The following is a 19,299-nucleotide window of genomic DNA, read 5'->3' on the forward strand; positions in this document are numbered from 1 at the left end:
GGAGCTACAGCTAACTTATTATGTTCATTTTTCACGTGGTTTAGTCCTTCCCTGCCCACCCCCTAATATTCTTGAGAAGGTCTCCTCTCCAGTCTTCAGATAGTAGCTGGAAGTGGGGAGGCAGAAAAAGGTTCTCCTTTCCTTCCACTCTGCAGTTTTAATCTGAAATCTTCGGCGCAGTACAGCGCCCAGAGCTGAGAAACTGCTCACAGTAATGAAATTCCCTGTCGCAAAATGCACCTAGAACAATGGGAGTTTTGAACACTGAGCGAAAGGCAGTGCCCATTATTCTGTCCCTCATATTTTTTTTATTCATAACAGCCCTGTGAGGCAAGTTAGCTTGGGAGATAGTGGCTGGCCAAGGCCACTCCGAGAGCTTCCTTACCCATTTGAAGCCAAATCTTTCCAGTCCTAGGCTGACACTCTCAACACTAGGCCACATTTGCATGGCAAGGAGCACCTGCTGAAATCCCCTCTTCTACATAATTATTAATGGTGCAAGAAGTTCAAGGTGCTATCCTAGCTATGTGAAGCAGCTTTAGACATATGTTTTGCATACATCAGGTTCAATCCCTGTCATTTCCAGTAAAAGGGGTATTTCATTGTAAGGTTGGAAAAAATCCCTGCCTAAAAAGCTTGAAGAGGCACTGCCAGTCAGAGCAGAGAGTACTAGATTAGACAAACCAATGATCTGGCTTGCTGTACAATATCTTCATATTACCATGGATCCCAGAACCTGGTGTGCTTTGTCGGCACCAGCTAGAATCAGGGGAAACTTTGACTTCTGACACAGTTAATTGTAATGATTTGTGGTTAAGTAAAAAAAGGTATGGGACGCGGGTGGTGCTGTGGGTTAAACCACAGAGCCTAGGACTTGCTGATCAGAAGGTTGGCGGTTCGAATCCCCACGACAGAATGAGCTCCTGTTACTTGATCCCTGCTCCTGCCAACCTAGCAGTTCAAAAGCACGTCAAAGTGCAAGTAGATAAATAGGTACCACTCCGGCGGGAAGGTAAACGGCGTTTCTGTGCGCTGCTCTGGTTTGCCAGAAGCGGTTTAGTCATGCTGGCCACATGACCCGGAAGCTGTACGCCGGCTCCCTCGGCCAATAAAGCGAGATGAGCGCCACAACCCTAGAGTCGGTCACGACTGGACCTAATGGTCAGGGGTCCCTTTACCTTTACCTTAAAAAAAGATATACATAAGTTTATTATTATTTTTTATACTAGAGCAGCATTTTGCTAACTATTTGTGGAAATGAATCCCACATTTAGTATGCCTAAAAATATACATTCCCATTTGGTCGTTGTTTTGAAATTTAATTGCCATTATCTACAAAATTGAATATCCAGATACCTTCTTTTCTTTCTTTCTTTTTTGTCTGTATGAGCATAAGACTGAGGTAATTCAAAGCATCTTTTATTTTATCCAGTGGTTGGTATACCAGCTTGGCTGTGACCGTGTATCCTTTGATGCTAAAATAACATTTCAAACATTTTCCAGAATACAAACCTCATTAAGATGGAGTTACAGCGTCAGCAACTCAAGGGAAATGAAACTTTTAAAGAATGTTGAAATTAGCAACAACATAAAGCAACAGGGATACAGGAGAATGCGAGCTTAGAGAAAACTTCAAAAGATAAAATGCAGTTCTGAGACAAATACATAAAAATGAATCTTGAATGCAGTAGCAGAAAAGAGGGACCCACATCCCATTTCCCCCAACACCTCTCTGTTTTAAAAAGGGACGTTCAGAGTATCCATTGTGTGAAGCTTGTAGATGGTTTTCTTTTCAATAATACACTTTCCTCTTTTTTTACCTCCTTCTAGATAACTTTGTGGTTGATATCAGCTCTTGTGTGCGTGCCTGTCCCAGCCCCAAGATGGAAGTTGAAGAAAACGGCATTAAGACATGTAAACCATGCACTGACATTTGCCCTAAAGGTAGGCTGCTCTTCATTATACTTCCGACCTTGTGTGCTGTGCATTGCCATGACATAAAGCAAGGAACTAATTTGGAAATGGCATGAAACTAGTGAAACCTGGATGCAGTATGGGGCAGGCTATGATTGCTCTCCTTGGAACTGGGATACTGATCTCTGTGGACAGTCTGGTGGCAGGTATGGAGATCCTGTCATAAGGTGTTTCTTCATTTAGCCCACTAGAGTAGTGTTCTTCAAGAGCTGAAACCCACTTGGATTCCCAGCCTGAAACATGGGACCCACTTCTGAGCTAGGAAGGGTGCAAAGCTTGACCTTAGCCCAAAGGTGGCAACTGCATTGTGAACCTTTTCTCTGTTGTGTGTACATTGCTCCACTGTGCCTCCTCCCCTTGTCCCTGCAATGAAGACATGAAGCAGCGCAGCAGCATTGCATGTCCAGTATTTGAGTTGAGTGGGGGAGGAGGCCTCCTTTCTCAGGAAAAAAAATGGGGGGGGGGGGGAATAGTGCCACAGTTGGTCCATAAGTGTCAAGGTGGGAGTTGGGAGCAAGTCAGCAATAATTCACAATGTGTCAGTGAAGTTAACTAAAAAGCTCAGGCCAAGTGATCACAGCAGCTCTTCCCAGTAGGTCTGGTTGCAATGAGGCAGATGTGAGAGTTGAAGGCCTCCCCACCACTCTCTAAGGTGTCTCCTCCCCCATGTCTTTTCTCAGCATCCTGAGGCTGCTTGTCTGGTCTCTCTTTGCTCCTCCCTCTTCATTCCTCTTCATGTTGTGGGAGACAGGACCTGCCCATCGCAGGAGGGCGAGAAATCCTGGCTTCCTCATCAGCCTGACTCATCTCTGCCTCTTGGCTCCCCTCCTCTCCAGACTCTGATTCTGGGCTGCTCTCTGCCCTAGCCTGATCCTGCTCACTGAACCCTGTTACCTCTTCTGCTTCTGACACAGCTTCCTCTCAGTCTGCTCCCTCTTCTCCCTCTGACCTCACATTGTCCAATCCCCTGGCTCTGAGCCTTCTTCCTTGGGGGTTCCCATGCAGTGCCTCCCACCACTCCGGTGCATCCAGCCACCTCTTGAAGATCAATAGGCTAGAACAGGGTTGGCGAATCTGTGTCCCTCTAATGTTGTGAACCACCCTGAGATCTCGGGCAGTATACAAATTTAATAAGTAAATAAATAAGGTTGTCAAAACAGCTTCAATCATCACTGACCATTGGCTGGGCTGGGACTGGTGGGAGCCCAACAAAATATGTAAGGCTACAGTTAGGGACGCGGGTGGTGCTGTGGTCTAAACCACTGAGCCTAGGACTTGCCGATCAGAAGGTTGGCAGTTCGAATCCCTGTGAAGCTCCTGTTGTTCGAAGCTCCTGTTGTTCAGTCCCAGCTCCTGCCAACCTAGCAGTTTGAAAGCACGTCAAAGTGCAAGTAGATAAATAGGTACCGCTCCGGCGGGAAGGTAAACGGCGTTTCCGTGCACTGCTCTGGTTTCTCCAGAAGCAGCTTTGTCATGCTGGCCACATGACCAAGAAGCTGTTTGCGGACAAATGCCGGCTCCCTCGGCCAGTAAAGTGAGATGAGTGCCGCAACCCCAGAGTTGTCCACAACTGGACTTAGCGGTCAGGGGTCCCTTTACCTTTACATTACAGTTAGCCACCCCAGCGCTGGAGGATACAACCCTGCCCACGCAGAAGGATATAACCAGAGAGCTCTTCTATCTTTAGAGTACGGGTGTCAGAATACAACTGGACATAATAGCAACCCAGGTTTTTCTTGTTCGCAACAAAACGGTGGTGTGGAGGGCATGTAAAATGCAGCACAGGTGAGTGAATTGAATCCTCCCTCCATCTGTAGCCTCCCACCAGAAATTGCTATTTTTAGCCATTTTCACCCCAGCAGGGATTACTTCCAATTTTGGAGCACAACTGTGGGGGAAAAATATTTTTAAAACTAGGCTTTAAGGGTGAAGGGAGGTTGCTTGCTGATGAAGATTGTTCATCTCAGCCTTCTCCCAAGCTGTGCTTTAAATTGCTCCCCACTCAGAAACTTCATAGGAATTTGGCAGCAGATCTGTTTGGCCCTCAAGTCTAGGACGCCTGAGGCTCCCCAATGCAACTCATAACAACACCTGTACATAATTTTGAAGGTCTGAAAGTCACAGGTGCCAGAGTGGCTTCCTACAGAACTAGTAAATTCCCTGTTGAAATTGTGTTAGCTTCCTGGGATTTTATGCCCCTGCCATTGAGGTAAACTTTGTGTTTTCCATGTATGCAATACAGTTCCCATATATGTAAAGTGTCATTGATTCAGCGTGCTTGTTTCAAACCCTAACCGTTGGGGATTTATTGAACAGTGTTAATCCATCTTCATTTACCTACTTCCTGAACTGAGATATGGAACTGAAGGAGATAACAAATGTTATCTACTCCAAGCTTTAAAAAGAAGACAGGCTATATACCCATATCCATGTAATAAAATCATTTCTTTTTAGACATCCACACAACATTAAGATGTGTTAGCTCTCATGGAAGGAATATGCCTATTTTAGTCTAGTTTTATGTCTTCCATGGTAAAATACCGCAGAGGAAAACCCAATTGTGGAGGTTAAAGAAATGTGCAGGCTTTTAATAGGAGCTTCAGATTCGTTTTTTGTTTTTGTTTTTTAAAGGGACTTTTGGTATCAGCATGCTCTGAAATGTATCATAATGCTTACTGGTATAGATCATTTCTAATATTTAGCTTGAGGACCTTAAAAACCTTTTATAGCCATACTTCTTTGACCCAGTTCTCACCCAGGTGGCAGAGCTATATCTGGGCTAAAGTACTTAGAGACTGCAGGTGGGATCTTGCATAAAGGAATGTTCCCCATTAAACTGCCATGGCTATACAAAAAGAACTACAGTATTGAGGGGAATGCTATATATGAACATAAGAAGCTGTTTTATACGGATTCACATCAGTGGTTTGTATGGCCCAGTATGGCCTACTCAGCTCAGGAGAGGTCTTATCCAACGCTGGTGCCTGAAAGCCTGGTATTTTTTGCATGCTAAGTATGCGATCTACACCTGTCCTCTCCCTTTTGCTAAGATTCCTCTCCTTGGTGTGTAGTTTTCTATCGGAATATCTTGGTATGGAGGAATTATATGAGCCCTACTTGCAGATACAAGCAGCCCAGCCCAGATGCACCCGAAGGAGAACTTGGTCCCATTTATTAGTGGTGTCATGTCTGGCTTTTCTGATCCAGGTACTGTGAAACAGGAAGGTGTTCTGAGACTCAGGTTTCCAGGGGCAGATAATTCCTTTTTCATGCAGCAGGAGAAGGAATACAGAGGAGAAAGTTGAAGAGTGCAAGATTCATAATGTATCTTTAAACATGTAGACTCTAGTGACAGCAACTGTACCTTGGCACTTTGCCTTCCCAGCATCTAGCTTGTCTACAGAACTACAACGGGTGATGTCTAACTATGGCATACTCGAGATAGACCCATTGAAACCAATGGACAGGTAACAGAAGCCCATTCAGGGTCTGCTCTGAGCGTGACAGGATTCCACAAAGCTGTTGCATGTGGAATGAGGTCTGCTTGCACAGTGGGACTTTCCTCCTCTCCTCCTCCTGTGGGAAACTCTTCACAAACTAAACCTGTTTTGGAGAGTTGTGGGGAAACCCAGAGCAGACTTAGGGGGCTTGGGGGGAACTGCACAGCAGAGGAGAAGGAGACCAACAAGCAGAAGTGATGGGACCTTTAGTCCATAACATCTGAAGGGCACCTTGTTGGTAGACTGTGTGTGCGTAACCATGCTCACCACATGATATGTGAAGAGGGTAGGTGTGTCACATCTGCCTGCGACATCTGGTTAAGCTCATGTGAACACAGACAAATGTGCATAGACCTAGGTTATGCATGCACAGGCATCGGCTACAACCAACCCAAGTGGCTTTAAAATAATTTTTAACTTTTGTGACCTAACACTTTTCTATACAGACATACATATTTAGATCTCTAATGTAACAAAATGGATTTGAGCATCTTCGCTGATCACATGGCTGCTGCTGGGCTTGTCACGATGAACCATTGTAGTTTTATTCTAGGTAAGAGGCATCTTTCCGGAACAATTTTATAAAGAAATATTTGAGGCAAGGGACAGTTCTTTGGTTCGTCTTAGCCTTTGTAAAACAGAGAAACAGAAAGAGAAAAGTAAGTAGTAAACCATGCTAGGAAGTAGGACAAATTAATATTAACCAGGTCCCATTGCCTAGGCTTGAGTTCCTTCCTTTTTAGAGGTAGCACATGGTTCTGGTAGTGCTCACCTGCCAGGCTTTCTGCTTTCTCCCGCATGGTTGGTATCACTGCATTTGAACATCAGATCAGACTCCTAGCACTGCTGCCATAAAAAAAAAAACACAATTCCTTGAAACACACACTCCATATGTACAGAGCACAGACACTTAGGCAGTTTAAAAATAATAATGGCTTGTTAGGCTACCCTAAGTATTCTAGCACCCTGTGGCCTTATGCCTTCATGAGCTTCAAGAGTGAAATAGGTAGGACTCAAATGGAAATTTCTGAAACATCTGAAATTAAAATGCAACCACAAGGAAGGGAGATGCTGGTCACAATCTGGGGAAATAGATGACTTTAGATGCCTGTGATTTCATCAGCATATGAAATTTAGTCATCACTATCTCCTTGGCTTCTCAGAACACAAATCCCTTTCCTATCTTTTTTTCCTTTCTCACCGCCTGCAGACTATCTGTCTCCCTGCCCTTTGTCCTTGCATGAGGGATTTCCCAGTCTGCTTCCACATGGCCTTTCAGCTCCTCTACAATATTATCTTTAACTACGTCTCATATATAATCTGCTGTCCATAGATCTATGGGAGGGGTTTCTTTCCACTTGAACCTGTAGCTTCACAGAGTGTCAGCATTCTATGACTGAGCTTTGCTCCTCGGTCTGAGATGGACAGACGCTTCTTGCTCTCAGCCCAATTCCTGGAAAACAGGATTAATTACCCTTCCCCGCTGCCTCATTGATTTTAAGCCAGCGCAAGCACAATGGCGTAATGCACTCGGTGATTTACAAGAGATCCAAATATATGAATGCATATTTTTTACAAAGTTGTTTATTTTTACAGCATGTGATGGTATAGGTACAGGAAGTTTGATGTATGCCCAAACGGTAGACTCCAGCAACATTGACAAATTTGTCAACTGTACCAAGATCAATGGGAACCTTATCTTCCTTGTCACTGGGATTCATGGGTGAGTGCAAATAATTATAACATGCTGCATCTTAGTAACAGACCCACCTGGTTTGTTCATTTTCATTTTTTTGGTCCCTAAATGTTGGGATGGACTATCAGGCCAGCATTGCTTCTTCTGAGAATTGTATAAGATGGAACTGTGTATTGTGCTCTTTCCAGCTTGGCCCAGATTTTCTGGTGGTATAGAGGATGGGCTCCTATGACATAATAGTAATGTCTAAAGGGGCCTTTTGACTTCTAGATAGTGGGGTTGAAATCCAAGTTCTGCTCATTGCTAGCATGGCCTTTGCCTTTCTGTCTGTAGAATTTGATAAACCTGACCAAGACTGCTGAGGCACAGTGTAAGCCCATGTTGAATGAATGAATGAATGAATGAATGAATGAATGAATGAATGAATGCTGTGGTGGAAAACTTATTGACCAGTCTCAGGGAAGATAAAGGGGCTTATAGAGGGCATGCAAGGACTTACAATAGCTTATTGCCTTTTTTCAGTTCTTGCCTTTCTTGCATGCTGCATTATGACCAAAATAAACATTTGGAACATCAATGCAAGTTCCACCTGTGTTTATCTCTCTGGACTCATCCAGACTTGCACTTATTCTGTACTTAGAAAGCACAAGTTCAAGCAGTTGTGCCATTGCCTCTCTGCTTTCCCTTGGAAAACCTGTACATTAGCAATAAATTGGAGAAAACTCGATTGAAAACTCTGATTCAGTGGTCGAGGTCGGGTCTGCAAGGGCATGTCTGGAGGAGCCCTCTGTTCCTTTGTTCTGGCCTGTCATCTAGGGATGCATCTGAATATTTCCCCATCCAAATTACTTTCCAGATTTTGAGGTTCCAGATTACCTAATCTTGTTTCCAAAGTGGCATTGCACTAACAATGTGTCATTTTTAATGTTGATTTGATTTCCTTTTTTTTTTTTTTTCAGACCACTGGGCATGTGAAGTTTGCTTCAGTGTTCAGTTTTTGCCCTCCCCCATCTTATAGTTTATCAATGTGCATCAGGGCCCCATGTGCATTGATTACATCACTGTGCAAAAGGAATCCTATTTTAACCATGTGATCACATAATGATGCCTTTTTGTGCTGATTTAATCAGTGTGGATATGCACTACTGTGCATTGGTAACATGTAGGTAGAGAATGTGGGGTGGGTGCAAACTGCAAACAGCATCCAATTGTACATGTCCTAATCTGAAATTAATTTTAGGAATTAACCGAGATGAATTTTAAGGCAAATGGGTGGAAAACATAGTGGAGCCATTTCAACAAAATAAGTGTCACACTGTTGTCAGGCATACAGATCTCCTACCTGCAGCCCTTCTTATTGTGTCCAAAATGTCACGTGCCCTCCAGCTCCTGAAAGAGCATCACTCCTAATATACTGCCAGCATCACATTAAAGCAATATTTTAAATCATATGTTTTAGAGGGGATTAAAATTATTTAAATTTGGTATTTAAAATATTATTGTTATGAAGTTTATGGACAATCTTGAAGTTATAAGGAAAGTATAACTGAACTGTACATTATAAAAAGTTGACAGTGTAAAATGGTAACCTGGAATATATATTAGCTGTTCATAATGTTAATTTAGAGTATTTGAACATATTCTTGCATTCAGGATTAACTCTGTTATTCAACATTTAAATAATAGGGAACTTTCTACTATATAATATTAGGGACTCACTTAATAGCTAATGTTAAAAAAAATCAATATATATTTAAACTTATTAAATGGAAGGCAGCCTTGAAACATTAGGAGGCTGCTTTATGCCAAGTTAAATTATTTGCCCATCTAACCCAAATTGTTTATGCTAATTGGAAGTGGCTCCCCCTGCTCTCAAAGAGAGGCCTTTCACATCACTATAATGCAGGATAATGTGATGTACTGTACCACAAATTTATTTTCCTGCACTTCTTTGTAAGAAGAGTCACCACCAAGGCTTTTTTTTCAGCCAGAACTTGCTGGAACTCAGTTCTGGCCCCTCTCAGGTGGGCGCCATTGCCATTCTAAGAGAACAAGGGAGGTGTTCATAGTGAGTTCCGGCACCTCTTTTTCTAGAAAAATAGCACTGGTCACAACCATAATCTACTAGTTCATTCATTAGGCAGGGAGTTTCCCTCAGGATAGCAGAACATGCCTTTAACCCCAATGTACAAATTTCTATCTTCAGTATCAAAAGTATATATACATGGACAAAGTTAGCATATATCATGCTTCAAAGCCCCTTTCATGCCACTAATTTCAAGGTGCTCCATCAGCTACTGTCAGGTCTCGGGATTATTAGATTTGGAGCAGGGATGATCATTCTTGGTCGGTTCCATAAACATGCTCAGGGTACTCATTTGGGTTCTTGGCTGGTTCCACACAACGTTTGTAAAGCAGATAAATTAGAAGTTGTAAAAGGTCCCGCAAGCTGGGTCACTGCTGCATGCTGGGACAGAGGGGGAGAGGAGTGAGGCAGTGGCAAGGTCAGATCTGTGCAAATCCAGTGCTTCTGCCAACTTGGTTCAGGCTAATCCTGGGGCTGTTATTTAATACAGTAATATATCTGATCACTGCAGTTTTTGCTGACATTATTGTAAGCTATGTAAACTTCACTGGTGCTGCTATAGGTTGTCACTCAAGTTTTTGTCATTTGTTGGTTTGCAGTGCTAACCATAGTCTCGAACCCCACCTATTGTTTGAACTTCAAAACATACTGACAAACTTTGGTTTAGGTTAAGGATGAGCAGATTTACCATTACTTTATTGTTCTGTGGGTTCACTCTGCTCCATGCTGCACTCCTTGTGTTCTTTTTAACTGGGAAAAGTCTAAAATTCTGGAACTGGGAGTTGCACAGTTTACCACAACATCCAGGTTCTTTTGTTCTCCCTTTCTGTTGCCAATGCAAATGGGCATATTGAAAGGGCAGAATAAAAATCAACCTTGGTGCGCTTGCATGCATAAATGCATCAATATTCTTTTGTGCTGTGCTTTATGCTGTATTCTGGGAGTACCTCATTAGAAAAAAAAAAATGAATCAACTGTACCTAAAGGCAAATCAATGTTTTCTTGTTGAGGCACTATATCTAGGTGGAGAACCTACACACTGTTAATGTAAAGGAGTGAAAAGGAAGGAAAGAAATATACCACCTGTGTATGGTGCTCTGAATGGAACAGTATACCGTATGTTTCCTAGTGCATCAGTTCCACTTTCAGAACAAGACCAGGTAATCTGGAACTCTGAAAGTTCTGCAGGTATTCAGCTGAAGTGAATTTGACAGGCACCCTTAGCTTAAAGCTACTTTCATTTTCCATCTGCTCACCAGCCACACCATTCTGCTTATGGTACACTATTCTCCTGTGGCAAAGTAACAATGATAAATACAGTGTGTAAATTAAGAAATCACATCAAGCTGTCCTTAGCAGAAGCCATTTCTTGTAATCCCACTTCAAACTGTGGTTTCCAAGTCTGGTTTGCAGGATTTGTGAGTTCAGACATCACAGCAAAACACGATTTGAGTCACTCTGTCATGCTGTGCCTTTACTAAAGATGTGCACACAGGTTTGAACTTTTCATGCCTTGCCTTGAAGCAGACCCCCGCCTTTCCGCTGGCAGTCCTTTCTTGGGAGCTTCACACTGAGCAGAAAGTGTAATTAAAAACGATAATCCTGGATAAATCCTGGTTGCATGAAACAGATTGTAAGCCATGGTGGGGGGTGAGGGAGGCCTAAACCACAAGAGTTAATTGTATAATATTTGGCTAATCCTTTGGGCTTTCTTTGAATATTCCATTTCCCTCCTGCTAACCTCACTATAAATTGTAAATGTAAAACTGAGTCCATGAGTCCTGTCTGCAAGTCTTGTCCAACTGTTTCCTATACTCTTTCTGGACTTCCAAAGGGCAGAAAAAAAGTTGCCTACTATGTGCCTCTCACAGTCTTCCAAGTGTGTTATTATTATTATTTCTATAATCACAGGCTTGTACAAGAAAAGTAGAGCCTGACTCTAAAGGATAATAAAAGTCATTTATTTGCATACTTTTCTGCGAAGGCTTCCCCACCCCAAAAATAGATGTGCACGTTTCACAGGATGCTTTTGCTTGTCTTTTTTTATTTCAGGGTGTCCTACATTAATTGGCACAATAGTATTTGGCTTTTAAGACTAGCTGTGTCAAATCAGTTCAAAGCTTACCGAAAGGAGGCGTAAGTCCTGCTCTCAAAACAAACCACACCTTAATCGCAAAGAGTGAGAACTGTTGCAGTGTAGTGGCCAAGATTGTGAATTGAAAGGAAAGAGAGAAGGATGCTTGCTCACATTCTTCCAATTTTAATATTCTTTCCAGAAGGTGCACCACCAAGCCACCTTTCCTCCATTTTTTATTTTCAGATTTTGTCTTAGTGATTTTTCTTCAAATTCTCTTGGGAAATAAGCCAAACTATTTCCAGGACTTATTGCAAGCTAATTGGAGTCTCCAGACTCCACACACAAGCCTTCTCCCCTCTCTCAGCCATCCCTTTGCCTCCTTCCCCCTCCACACTGAGCCTCCATCCTGCCTCTTGCCAGCAGCCACCCCCAGGTTCTCTTACCTTGCTCCACCATACATGAAAAAGTCTGGAGAAGGAATTGGATAGGCCAATGACCAGATCATTTGGCCAAATAACAACCAGAAAATGCGTACATTGAAATGACCTACTATATTAGGGGTTCCTCCAAAATGACAGTCAAGTCACTGTCTCTGTGATCCGTCTGTTGGGAGCTCTAAGCTCTGTTAGCAGTGCTCTCCTGGGCATCCACTTCAGGAAGAAGAAAGGCAAAGCTAGTTTTCTACTCCCAGGATATGGTGGGAATCCTTCACCATTCTTCCCTGTTCACATCTTGACAATGTGTCGTTATTCTCTTCCAGGGACCCCTATCACACAATAGAAGCAATTGACCCTCAGAATTTAAATGTCTTTCAAACAGTGAGAGAGATAACAGGTAACCTACAATTATGATACTACATCATTTGTGTTTTCCATTTTTTAGAAAAGCTACTGCTTACATAAATGAGCTGAGGTAACAGTGTAGCATGAAAAAGAGGTTTGTAGTACAAATTTTACCTCAACCATAAATTTACAAGATGGCAGTGAATATTGTTGTAGTGATTGCTGTAAGTGAAGTGGATTGAATATTTTAAAACAGCATAGAAATACAAATTATTATCCTCATCATCAACAACAATGTTATCCTTCCCTTTCTCTGTGCTTTTAAGCTGGCTGTGTTGAAAGCTTACTACTGATCCACTGGTTTATCAAGGCAATGTCCTTAAGACGGTTGTTTCAGTGACAGGATGCTCTATTTCAGTGCACGTGGTAAAAGGCACAGGATGATGCCCTGTCAACTTGTGCTACTAAGGAACTCAGTGCAGCTGTGGGACCAGCACCCAGACAGGAGTTCAGGAAACTTCTCCATGAAACGCCTTCCTCAGATGAAGCCCAGGGCATGGAGTGGTTGCCCCAGGCAGCAGATGCCAGAGGGCAGGTCACACTGCCAAGATGCTAGAGGACAGAGCTCTGTGTGTTTTATGGCCTGGTCTGCACTTCCTTAGCAAGGCAGTGGCTGAGGGACACTGTCCAGTTGCCAGGGATGAAGGGGAGGTTCAAATGCCAGTTAGTTCAATTTCTGTACATGGAACATGAGGGATGGGCACTATTTGGCCCTTCAGCTCAGAAATCAAAATGGCCTATGGGGAACCTCTGGCCCTCCAGATGTTGCTGAACTACAGGTCCCATCATCCCGGACCATCAACTGATGGGGGTCAGAGTCCAGCAGCATCTGGACGGCCACAGGTTCCTCTTCCTGGGCAGTGGCGTGTGTTGTCACACAAGATGCCAAAGAACGTGGTATAAATTCCAAGGCTAGGCAGGCATGGCCTTCCTTCCGCTCTTTTCAAGTCTGTAGTGAAGCTGTGACTGCAGTGAGGACTTTCTGTAATATTTCTGGTTTTATCCTCTTTAGGATTCCTGAATATACAATCATGGCCTGAAAACATGACCGATTTCAGTGTGTTTTCTAACCTAGTTACTATCGGTGGAAGAGCACTATACAGGTGGGCTAAGCTGTTTTGTTTTTCTTAGCATTTTCACTTTTAAAATCAATGTTCACAGACTGAGTTGATTAAAGAAATTTATCACAGAGCATGATGTTGGGGTCTGGATAATATCTTTGTCCCACCTCATGCATAAATACCCATAAATACCCATGCATGCCTATCTAAACTGTACATGAGAAGGCCCCCTTGCTAAACTCTTGTGGTACGTGTGAACATCAGTGGACGCATGGCTCGTGGTTTGTCCAGGAGAGCTAAACCAGGACCATGAGTTCAGACACCACACTAAGCAGAACCATGGCTTCGCTCAGGGCAGGGCAGCGCAACACACGAATGACCAGGAAGGAGCAGAGTAGCTGCAGTCTTCTCTCTGAGAGCCAGCATGCTCACATGCTCTTTCTAAGCCACATTCTAGCACAGTATGATGTGTGAACCAGTCTTTCATTGTTCTGATATGGAATTATTATTTTTTGTCACAAAAAGTAAAAGGACACAAAAATGCCAGAGATCACAGTGCTGTTTGCACAGGCATTACAGAATATGAGATTTGTAATAACTTGCATGTTCCATTTTTAAGAAACATGTTCTGATATGAAAGCTGATGCACAGGAAAAGTTCCTGTAGGGAGAGAGAGCACCAAGACAGAATGGGCGTGAAACAGTCTATCTGTGTAATATATACCATGGCCCACAGAGCAAAATGTAGTTAATCAGTCAAGGGGCTCTGTATGTGTTGTAAACAATGGCCAAAGCAGATTATAAATAACAGTGAAACCTTGAGATTTGAATTACAGTCTCGTGCTGGCTTTTGTGGTATTGGTTTTCATCAAGAACAGCTGGAAAATAATTACCTTGGGTTGTTTTTTTTAAGATATCAGATAAATCTGCAGAGTACTGGTTTCTCATAAACTACTTTAGCTTCACAAACTTTAGACTCTCCACTTCAACAAAGTTATCTCCACTTCACAGTTAAGATTTTTGCTTGATGCTACGAAAATGACTGGCTGCCAAGAAAATCATCATCTTAGGCAAAGGAGCAGAGAATCCCTTTGGAATTAATAATTTGACTTTCATTTACACACATATGCTATGAATGTGGCTCTGGTGGTGTAAAGCCCTCAAAGACCCAAGCAATCTGGCGGAGAGGGAGGGTGCATGTCTCTTAAGATAAGGATAGCTCACACACTTGGACATTTTAGAAAGAAAGCAAGAGGGCAAAGGGAAGGTTCATGGAACACACAGACACCCAAACATCAAAAATGATGGCCCCCTATTCCATCATACCTGAATAAGGTGGCAAGACAGAGAGTGGTTCTGCTTCAAGCCCCGTGGGGCCTTTCTGCTTAACATTTGCCTCAACAATGGTCAACAGTGAAGCATTTGTAGTTATATGACTGGTTCACAGTCAGGACATAGTCAGCGCTCCAAGCATTAGTGTTGGTGACCACACACTTGAGGTAGTCGATGCTTTTGTCTTCCTGGGCTCCACCATAACTAGCATTCTCTCCATCGACACAGAGCTGGACAAGTGTATTGGCAAGGCAGCTATGGCAATGGCTTGCCTCTTCATTTTTATTTTTATTTTTAATAATTGAAAATTTTATTAGTATTTTCCACACAACAACAACACAAAAATATCGAAAAATAACAATACACAAAACACAAAAACCGACATTCAAAAAACCCCACCACAAATCCATATCTTACAAGTTAATAATATAAACACTAAAACGAAAAACAAATATTGACTTCCACCAATCCCACAGCACCTCCTTTGTGTCTTCCTGTTTTCCTGTTTTCCTTATCATCTCTAGTCTAGCATCCAGATATAAATCCCTCTTTCTTATCCTTTCACTTCACAAGGTTATTCCAGACTTAGCCAGATTTCTGTCCTCAAACCTTGGCTTTTAAGGTATTCATTTAGACACTTCCATTCCTTTTTCACTTCACTTTTTGGTTTTTGTCTTATTATATCTGTCAATTTGGCTAATTCTAAATATTCTGAAAGCTTGCCTCTTCAAAAGGATATGGGAGACTGTGATGCTAACTACCAATACCAAGACGAAGCCCTGCCCAGCTTGCTTGTTGAGCCTGCTTCTTCATGGTAGGGAGACATGGGCAACTTATACCCACCAGGAGCGTGTCATGTCCACAGAACAGAAGATGGCAGGATCCCCAAGGAGGTGCTCTGAGGAGAGCTGGCTTCAGGCACCAGCCCGTTGGCAGAGAAACTCTGTGTTACAAAGATGTCTGCAAACATGACAGGAAGGCTGGCAATGTTAACCCCGCTATGTGGGAATCCCTTGCAGACGACCACAACAGCTGGAGACAATCAGTCAGGTCATGTATCCACAGCAGTGACCAGAAAAGGAATGACCACTGGGAAGAGAGCAGAAAGAATAAATGACATGGCACATCTGCGACAGCGCAACCAGATGCCTTCATCTGCCCCAGCTGCAACAAAACATGTCTTTCCCATATCGGTCTCTAGTTTGTCTCCAACAGTTTGTCTTCATCTCCAAAGGTGCACTCTTGTCTCCCAAGACAGATGGATGCCAACAACAGTCAGTTTGAGCCTTTTCTCTGTCCCAGTCATATGGGGAAAATATTCATTATGTGCACTAATAGTGAATGAGTACACTCTGCAGTTGGATCTCATCGTGATTGGAGCAAGGGTTGCAGAGGCCGCTGCAATTCATTTCACAACATGATCACATTCCTATGCATTCCAAGAGCAATTTTTAAAAGCCATCATTAATGCCCTACTTTCCACTTTGGATAAACAAGTAATCATTGATCATGTTGTTCTCCCCAAAGCTAGTATTTAGGTGTTGTGCCTACCTGCCTTGCCTCAAACATCTGGACTGTTCTTTCCTCTGTACCTTTGAGCACCTATGGCTTTGCGCACTGTGTTAGCACTTGCTCTCTGCTTGTGGCACATTATACTCTGGATGGGTCAAAACGTGGAGAGTAGGGGCTCAAATTAGATTACTTTCCCATTTTTTCCATTTCTGGCCCTTTGCTTGCATGCGATAGTTGTATCTAAGCAACAAAGCAAGTTCCCACAATATATGCATGGCTCTATATATCTCTGTGTGCCTATTTACTATTCTGTTCTTGTTTCCTCTTCCAGTGGCCTTTCTTTGCTTATTCTCAAGCAGCAGGGAATTAGATCTCTACAGTTCCAGTCCCTGAAGCATATCAGTGCTGGCAACATCTACATAACAGACAATAGTAACTTGTGCTACTATCACACCATCAACTGGACCAGTCTCTTCAGCACCCCTCATCAAAAGACTGTGATCCACAGAAATAAGAAGGCTGAAAACTGCAGTAAGTATTATTCTCCTTATGTGCCCGTAAGCATTGGCATTGCATTTTGAAGAATATGGAACCTTGTCTACCTGTACAGAAATAAACAAAGCACCTATTGCTTTGGTAATGACACAGAAGCAATATTCTAATAGAATAAATAATTTTTTCCCTCATTAGGAAACTAATTATTTGCTGTTTTATAGAAGAGGGCATAACGTTGAATGATTGCACCAATATTCAGCATTATTGTATAAGTAAAACTCAGGTTAAAGGTGGCAGTCTGGTTCATTTCAATTTAAGCAAATATACTGGAGAACGTCACAGGAAAGCACTCCCTTTCCCAAGCCAGCAATCTTCACAAAGACCCATCACAGGATAACTGCACTTATATAAACGTGCTGCATGTACATTGCCTGTGACACCACAGACATGAATATACCTAATGGGCTCTGGCTTTCGATATCCTTGAGCCTTTCCCATTGTTCCTCATTGTCCTTGGACTTCACCCTCAACGTACCTTCTCATGTGGCTCTGCAGGTCGGGGCTTATCCACCTCTTTTGCCCTTCTGTTTCCAGGCAGAGGTCTGTGCTTTAATGCTCTGTGTCCAAGCAGTTTTTTTTGTTTTTCTGTTCTAGAACTTTGCCTGCAAATTCTGCTCTTTAAAGCTGAATCAGAGCAAACGTCAATTTGACTTTGAGCTTTAAAGAGCGGGATTTGGCAGGGAAAGCTCCAGAACAAAAAAGGGGGTGCTCAGACCATGCCTTGAAAGAGTGGAGGAAAGGTAAGTGAGCATAAGCCCTCAGTGTCGCAGCTTCGCCCCCTAGAATCCCCAGGGCCCTCTAGGAATTGCTGCTGCCAACCATCACAATTTAGGCCACATGGAGCTCAAATGTGGGCGCTGTTCCCTGCAGTCAGTCACCCCCTCTCCCCATATGGACTTGCCCAGCGTGTGAAGCCAGTGCCATTGGAAGTGGAGCAAAGCACTTACTCGTCTCCAGTCAGTGGCAGGCAGCTACTTTTATTATATCTCCTGCGATGCAGTACCAGCAGTACCACATCAAGTAAGCCCCTCTAAGGGGAGTGGGTGCAGCGCTGCCAAGGTGGCTCATGCTAGCTGCAGTGCCAGTGGGCAGCAATGTAGGCATTGGCCCCTGGGGCACTTTAGGTGTGCGTTGGCCTTGCCAGCTGTCTGAATACTGCAGCTGGTCACAGCCCCTAAGCTGCCACTGGCTTAGTTGTTTTGAAGTCACAGAAGGACTGGGTGTCTTTAGAGGAATTATTTGTGAGTGTGGGGGCAGGATTTAAAATTTGAATTTGGATTCATAGATCTTTAATAGCGTTATTCAATTAAACCCCTTCTGCTTTATTTAAAAACACTCATTAGGGTGGGTCGAGTATTCCTGTGCTTTTCACCCAAAAATGATAGACAACATTTTTGCCAGGAGTTATTATGCTGCTAGCAGAGGGTCCAACAGCAAAATGGGCTGTATCTTCTGTCAGATTATCCTCCTTTCTCCTTGTTGGACTTTCCATCTTCTCTTTGATCACTTCACGGACTCCCTGCCTCTTAGCTGCAGTGGCCAGGCTGTGATTGCCTTGGTCAAAGGGCTGGGCATTTGGGGGCCAGGCTGACAATGGACACTACCACGTTTAGAATTTGAATTCCAAGGTCCGTGAGCTGGTTTAGGTAGACGGAGTCTCCTCGCATATGGCACTTCATCGTGGACATCTGATTGACACTTTGGATCACATTCATTGAGCATTTTGGAACCCTCCATTAAATATAGAGATACAGTTGCTTCTTACATGAGTGAAAGAGCCACAAATGTTATGATATTTCAAACTACATTTACTAGGTGTCTGCATTCAGATCTTCAATGGGGGGGAAAAAAGTAACGTGATGAAGATTTCATCTTATTGTTAGTGATTTCAAAGAAGCATCTGCAGTTTGAACAGCCTGAAAAAGGCAGCAGCATATGAAAGTCCTTTCTCACAAGCCTTTCTTTGAGAGTGTCAACAAGCATATAGATAGAGGTGATCCAGCTGACACAGTGTACCTAGACTTTCAAAAAGCTTTCAACAAAGTACCTCACCAAAGACTCCTGAGAAAGCTTAGCAGTCAGGGAACAAGAGAAGAAGTCCTCTTGTGAATCATGAGTTGGTTAAATTGCAAGAAGCAAAGAGTAGGAATAAATGGACAGTTCTCCCAATGCAGATGTATAGAAAATGGAGTCCCCCAAGGATCGGTACTATGATCTTGAACTTCACCAATGATCTAGAGTGAGCAGTGAGGTGGCCACTTTTGCTGGTGATACTAAATTTTTCAGTCATTAAAGCAAAAAGAGATTGTGAAGAGCTTCAAAACGACGTCTCCAAACTGAGTGGATGGGTGGTAAAATGGCCAAGTAATTAAATGGAAACAAAAGTAAAATGATGCATGTTGGCACAAAAAAATATTAATTTCTCATATGTGCGTTTGGGGTCTGAACTGGTAGTGACCAACCAGGAAGGCCTCAGTGACCACCTCCCCAATATGAACCTACCCAGACCCTGAAATCATCATCAGAGGCCCTTCTTCTTGTGCCTCCTCTATGAGAGGTCTGGAGGACGGCAGCACAAGTACAGGCCTTTTCTGCAGTGCCTTCCATGTGTGTAGACCACAAGCTTAACACGAGTCACCAGTGTGATGCAGCGGGGGGGGGGGGG

General features: G+C 43.1%; 1 protein-coding gene across 6 annotated transcripts in view; it reads left to right on the forward strand.

Annotated features, from left to right (window-relative positions):
• The window catches only part of ERBB4 (erb-b2 receptor tyrosine kinase 4), an 832,220-nt gene that overhangs the window by 611,223 nt on the left and 201,698 nt on the right, over positions 1–19,299 (forward strand). For all 6 annotated transcript variants that reach the window (XM_079976052.1, XM_079976051.1, XM_079976053.1 and 3 more), the window contains 5 exons: positions 1,831–1,944; positions 7,071–7,197; positions 12,094–12,167; positions 13,188–13,278; positions 16,411–16,610. In XM_079976052.1, the coding sequence (XP_079832178.1) occupies positions 1,831–1,944; positions 7,071–7,197; positions 12,094–12,167; positions 13,188–13,278; positions 16,411–16,610 (606 nt within the window). The remainder of the gene's footprint in view (positions 1–1,830; positions 1,945–7,070; positions 7,198–12,093; positions 12,168–13,187; positions 13,279–16,410; positions 16,611–19,299) is intronic.

Source organism: Podarcis cretensis, assembly GCF_951804945.1.
Source record: "Podarcis cretensis genome assembly, chromosome: 1".
NCBI classification, from domain to species: domain Eukaryota; kingdom Metazoa; phylum Chordata; class Lepidosauria; order Squamata; family Lacertidae; genus Podarcis; species Podarcis cretensis.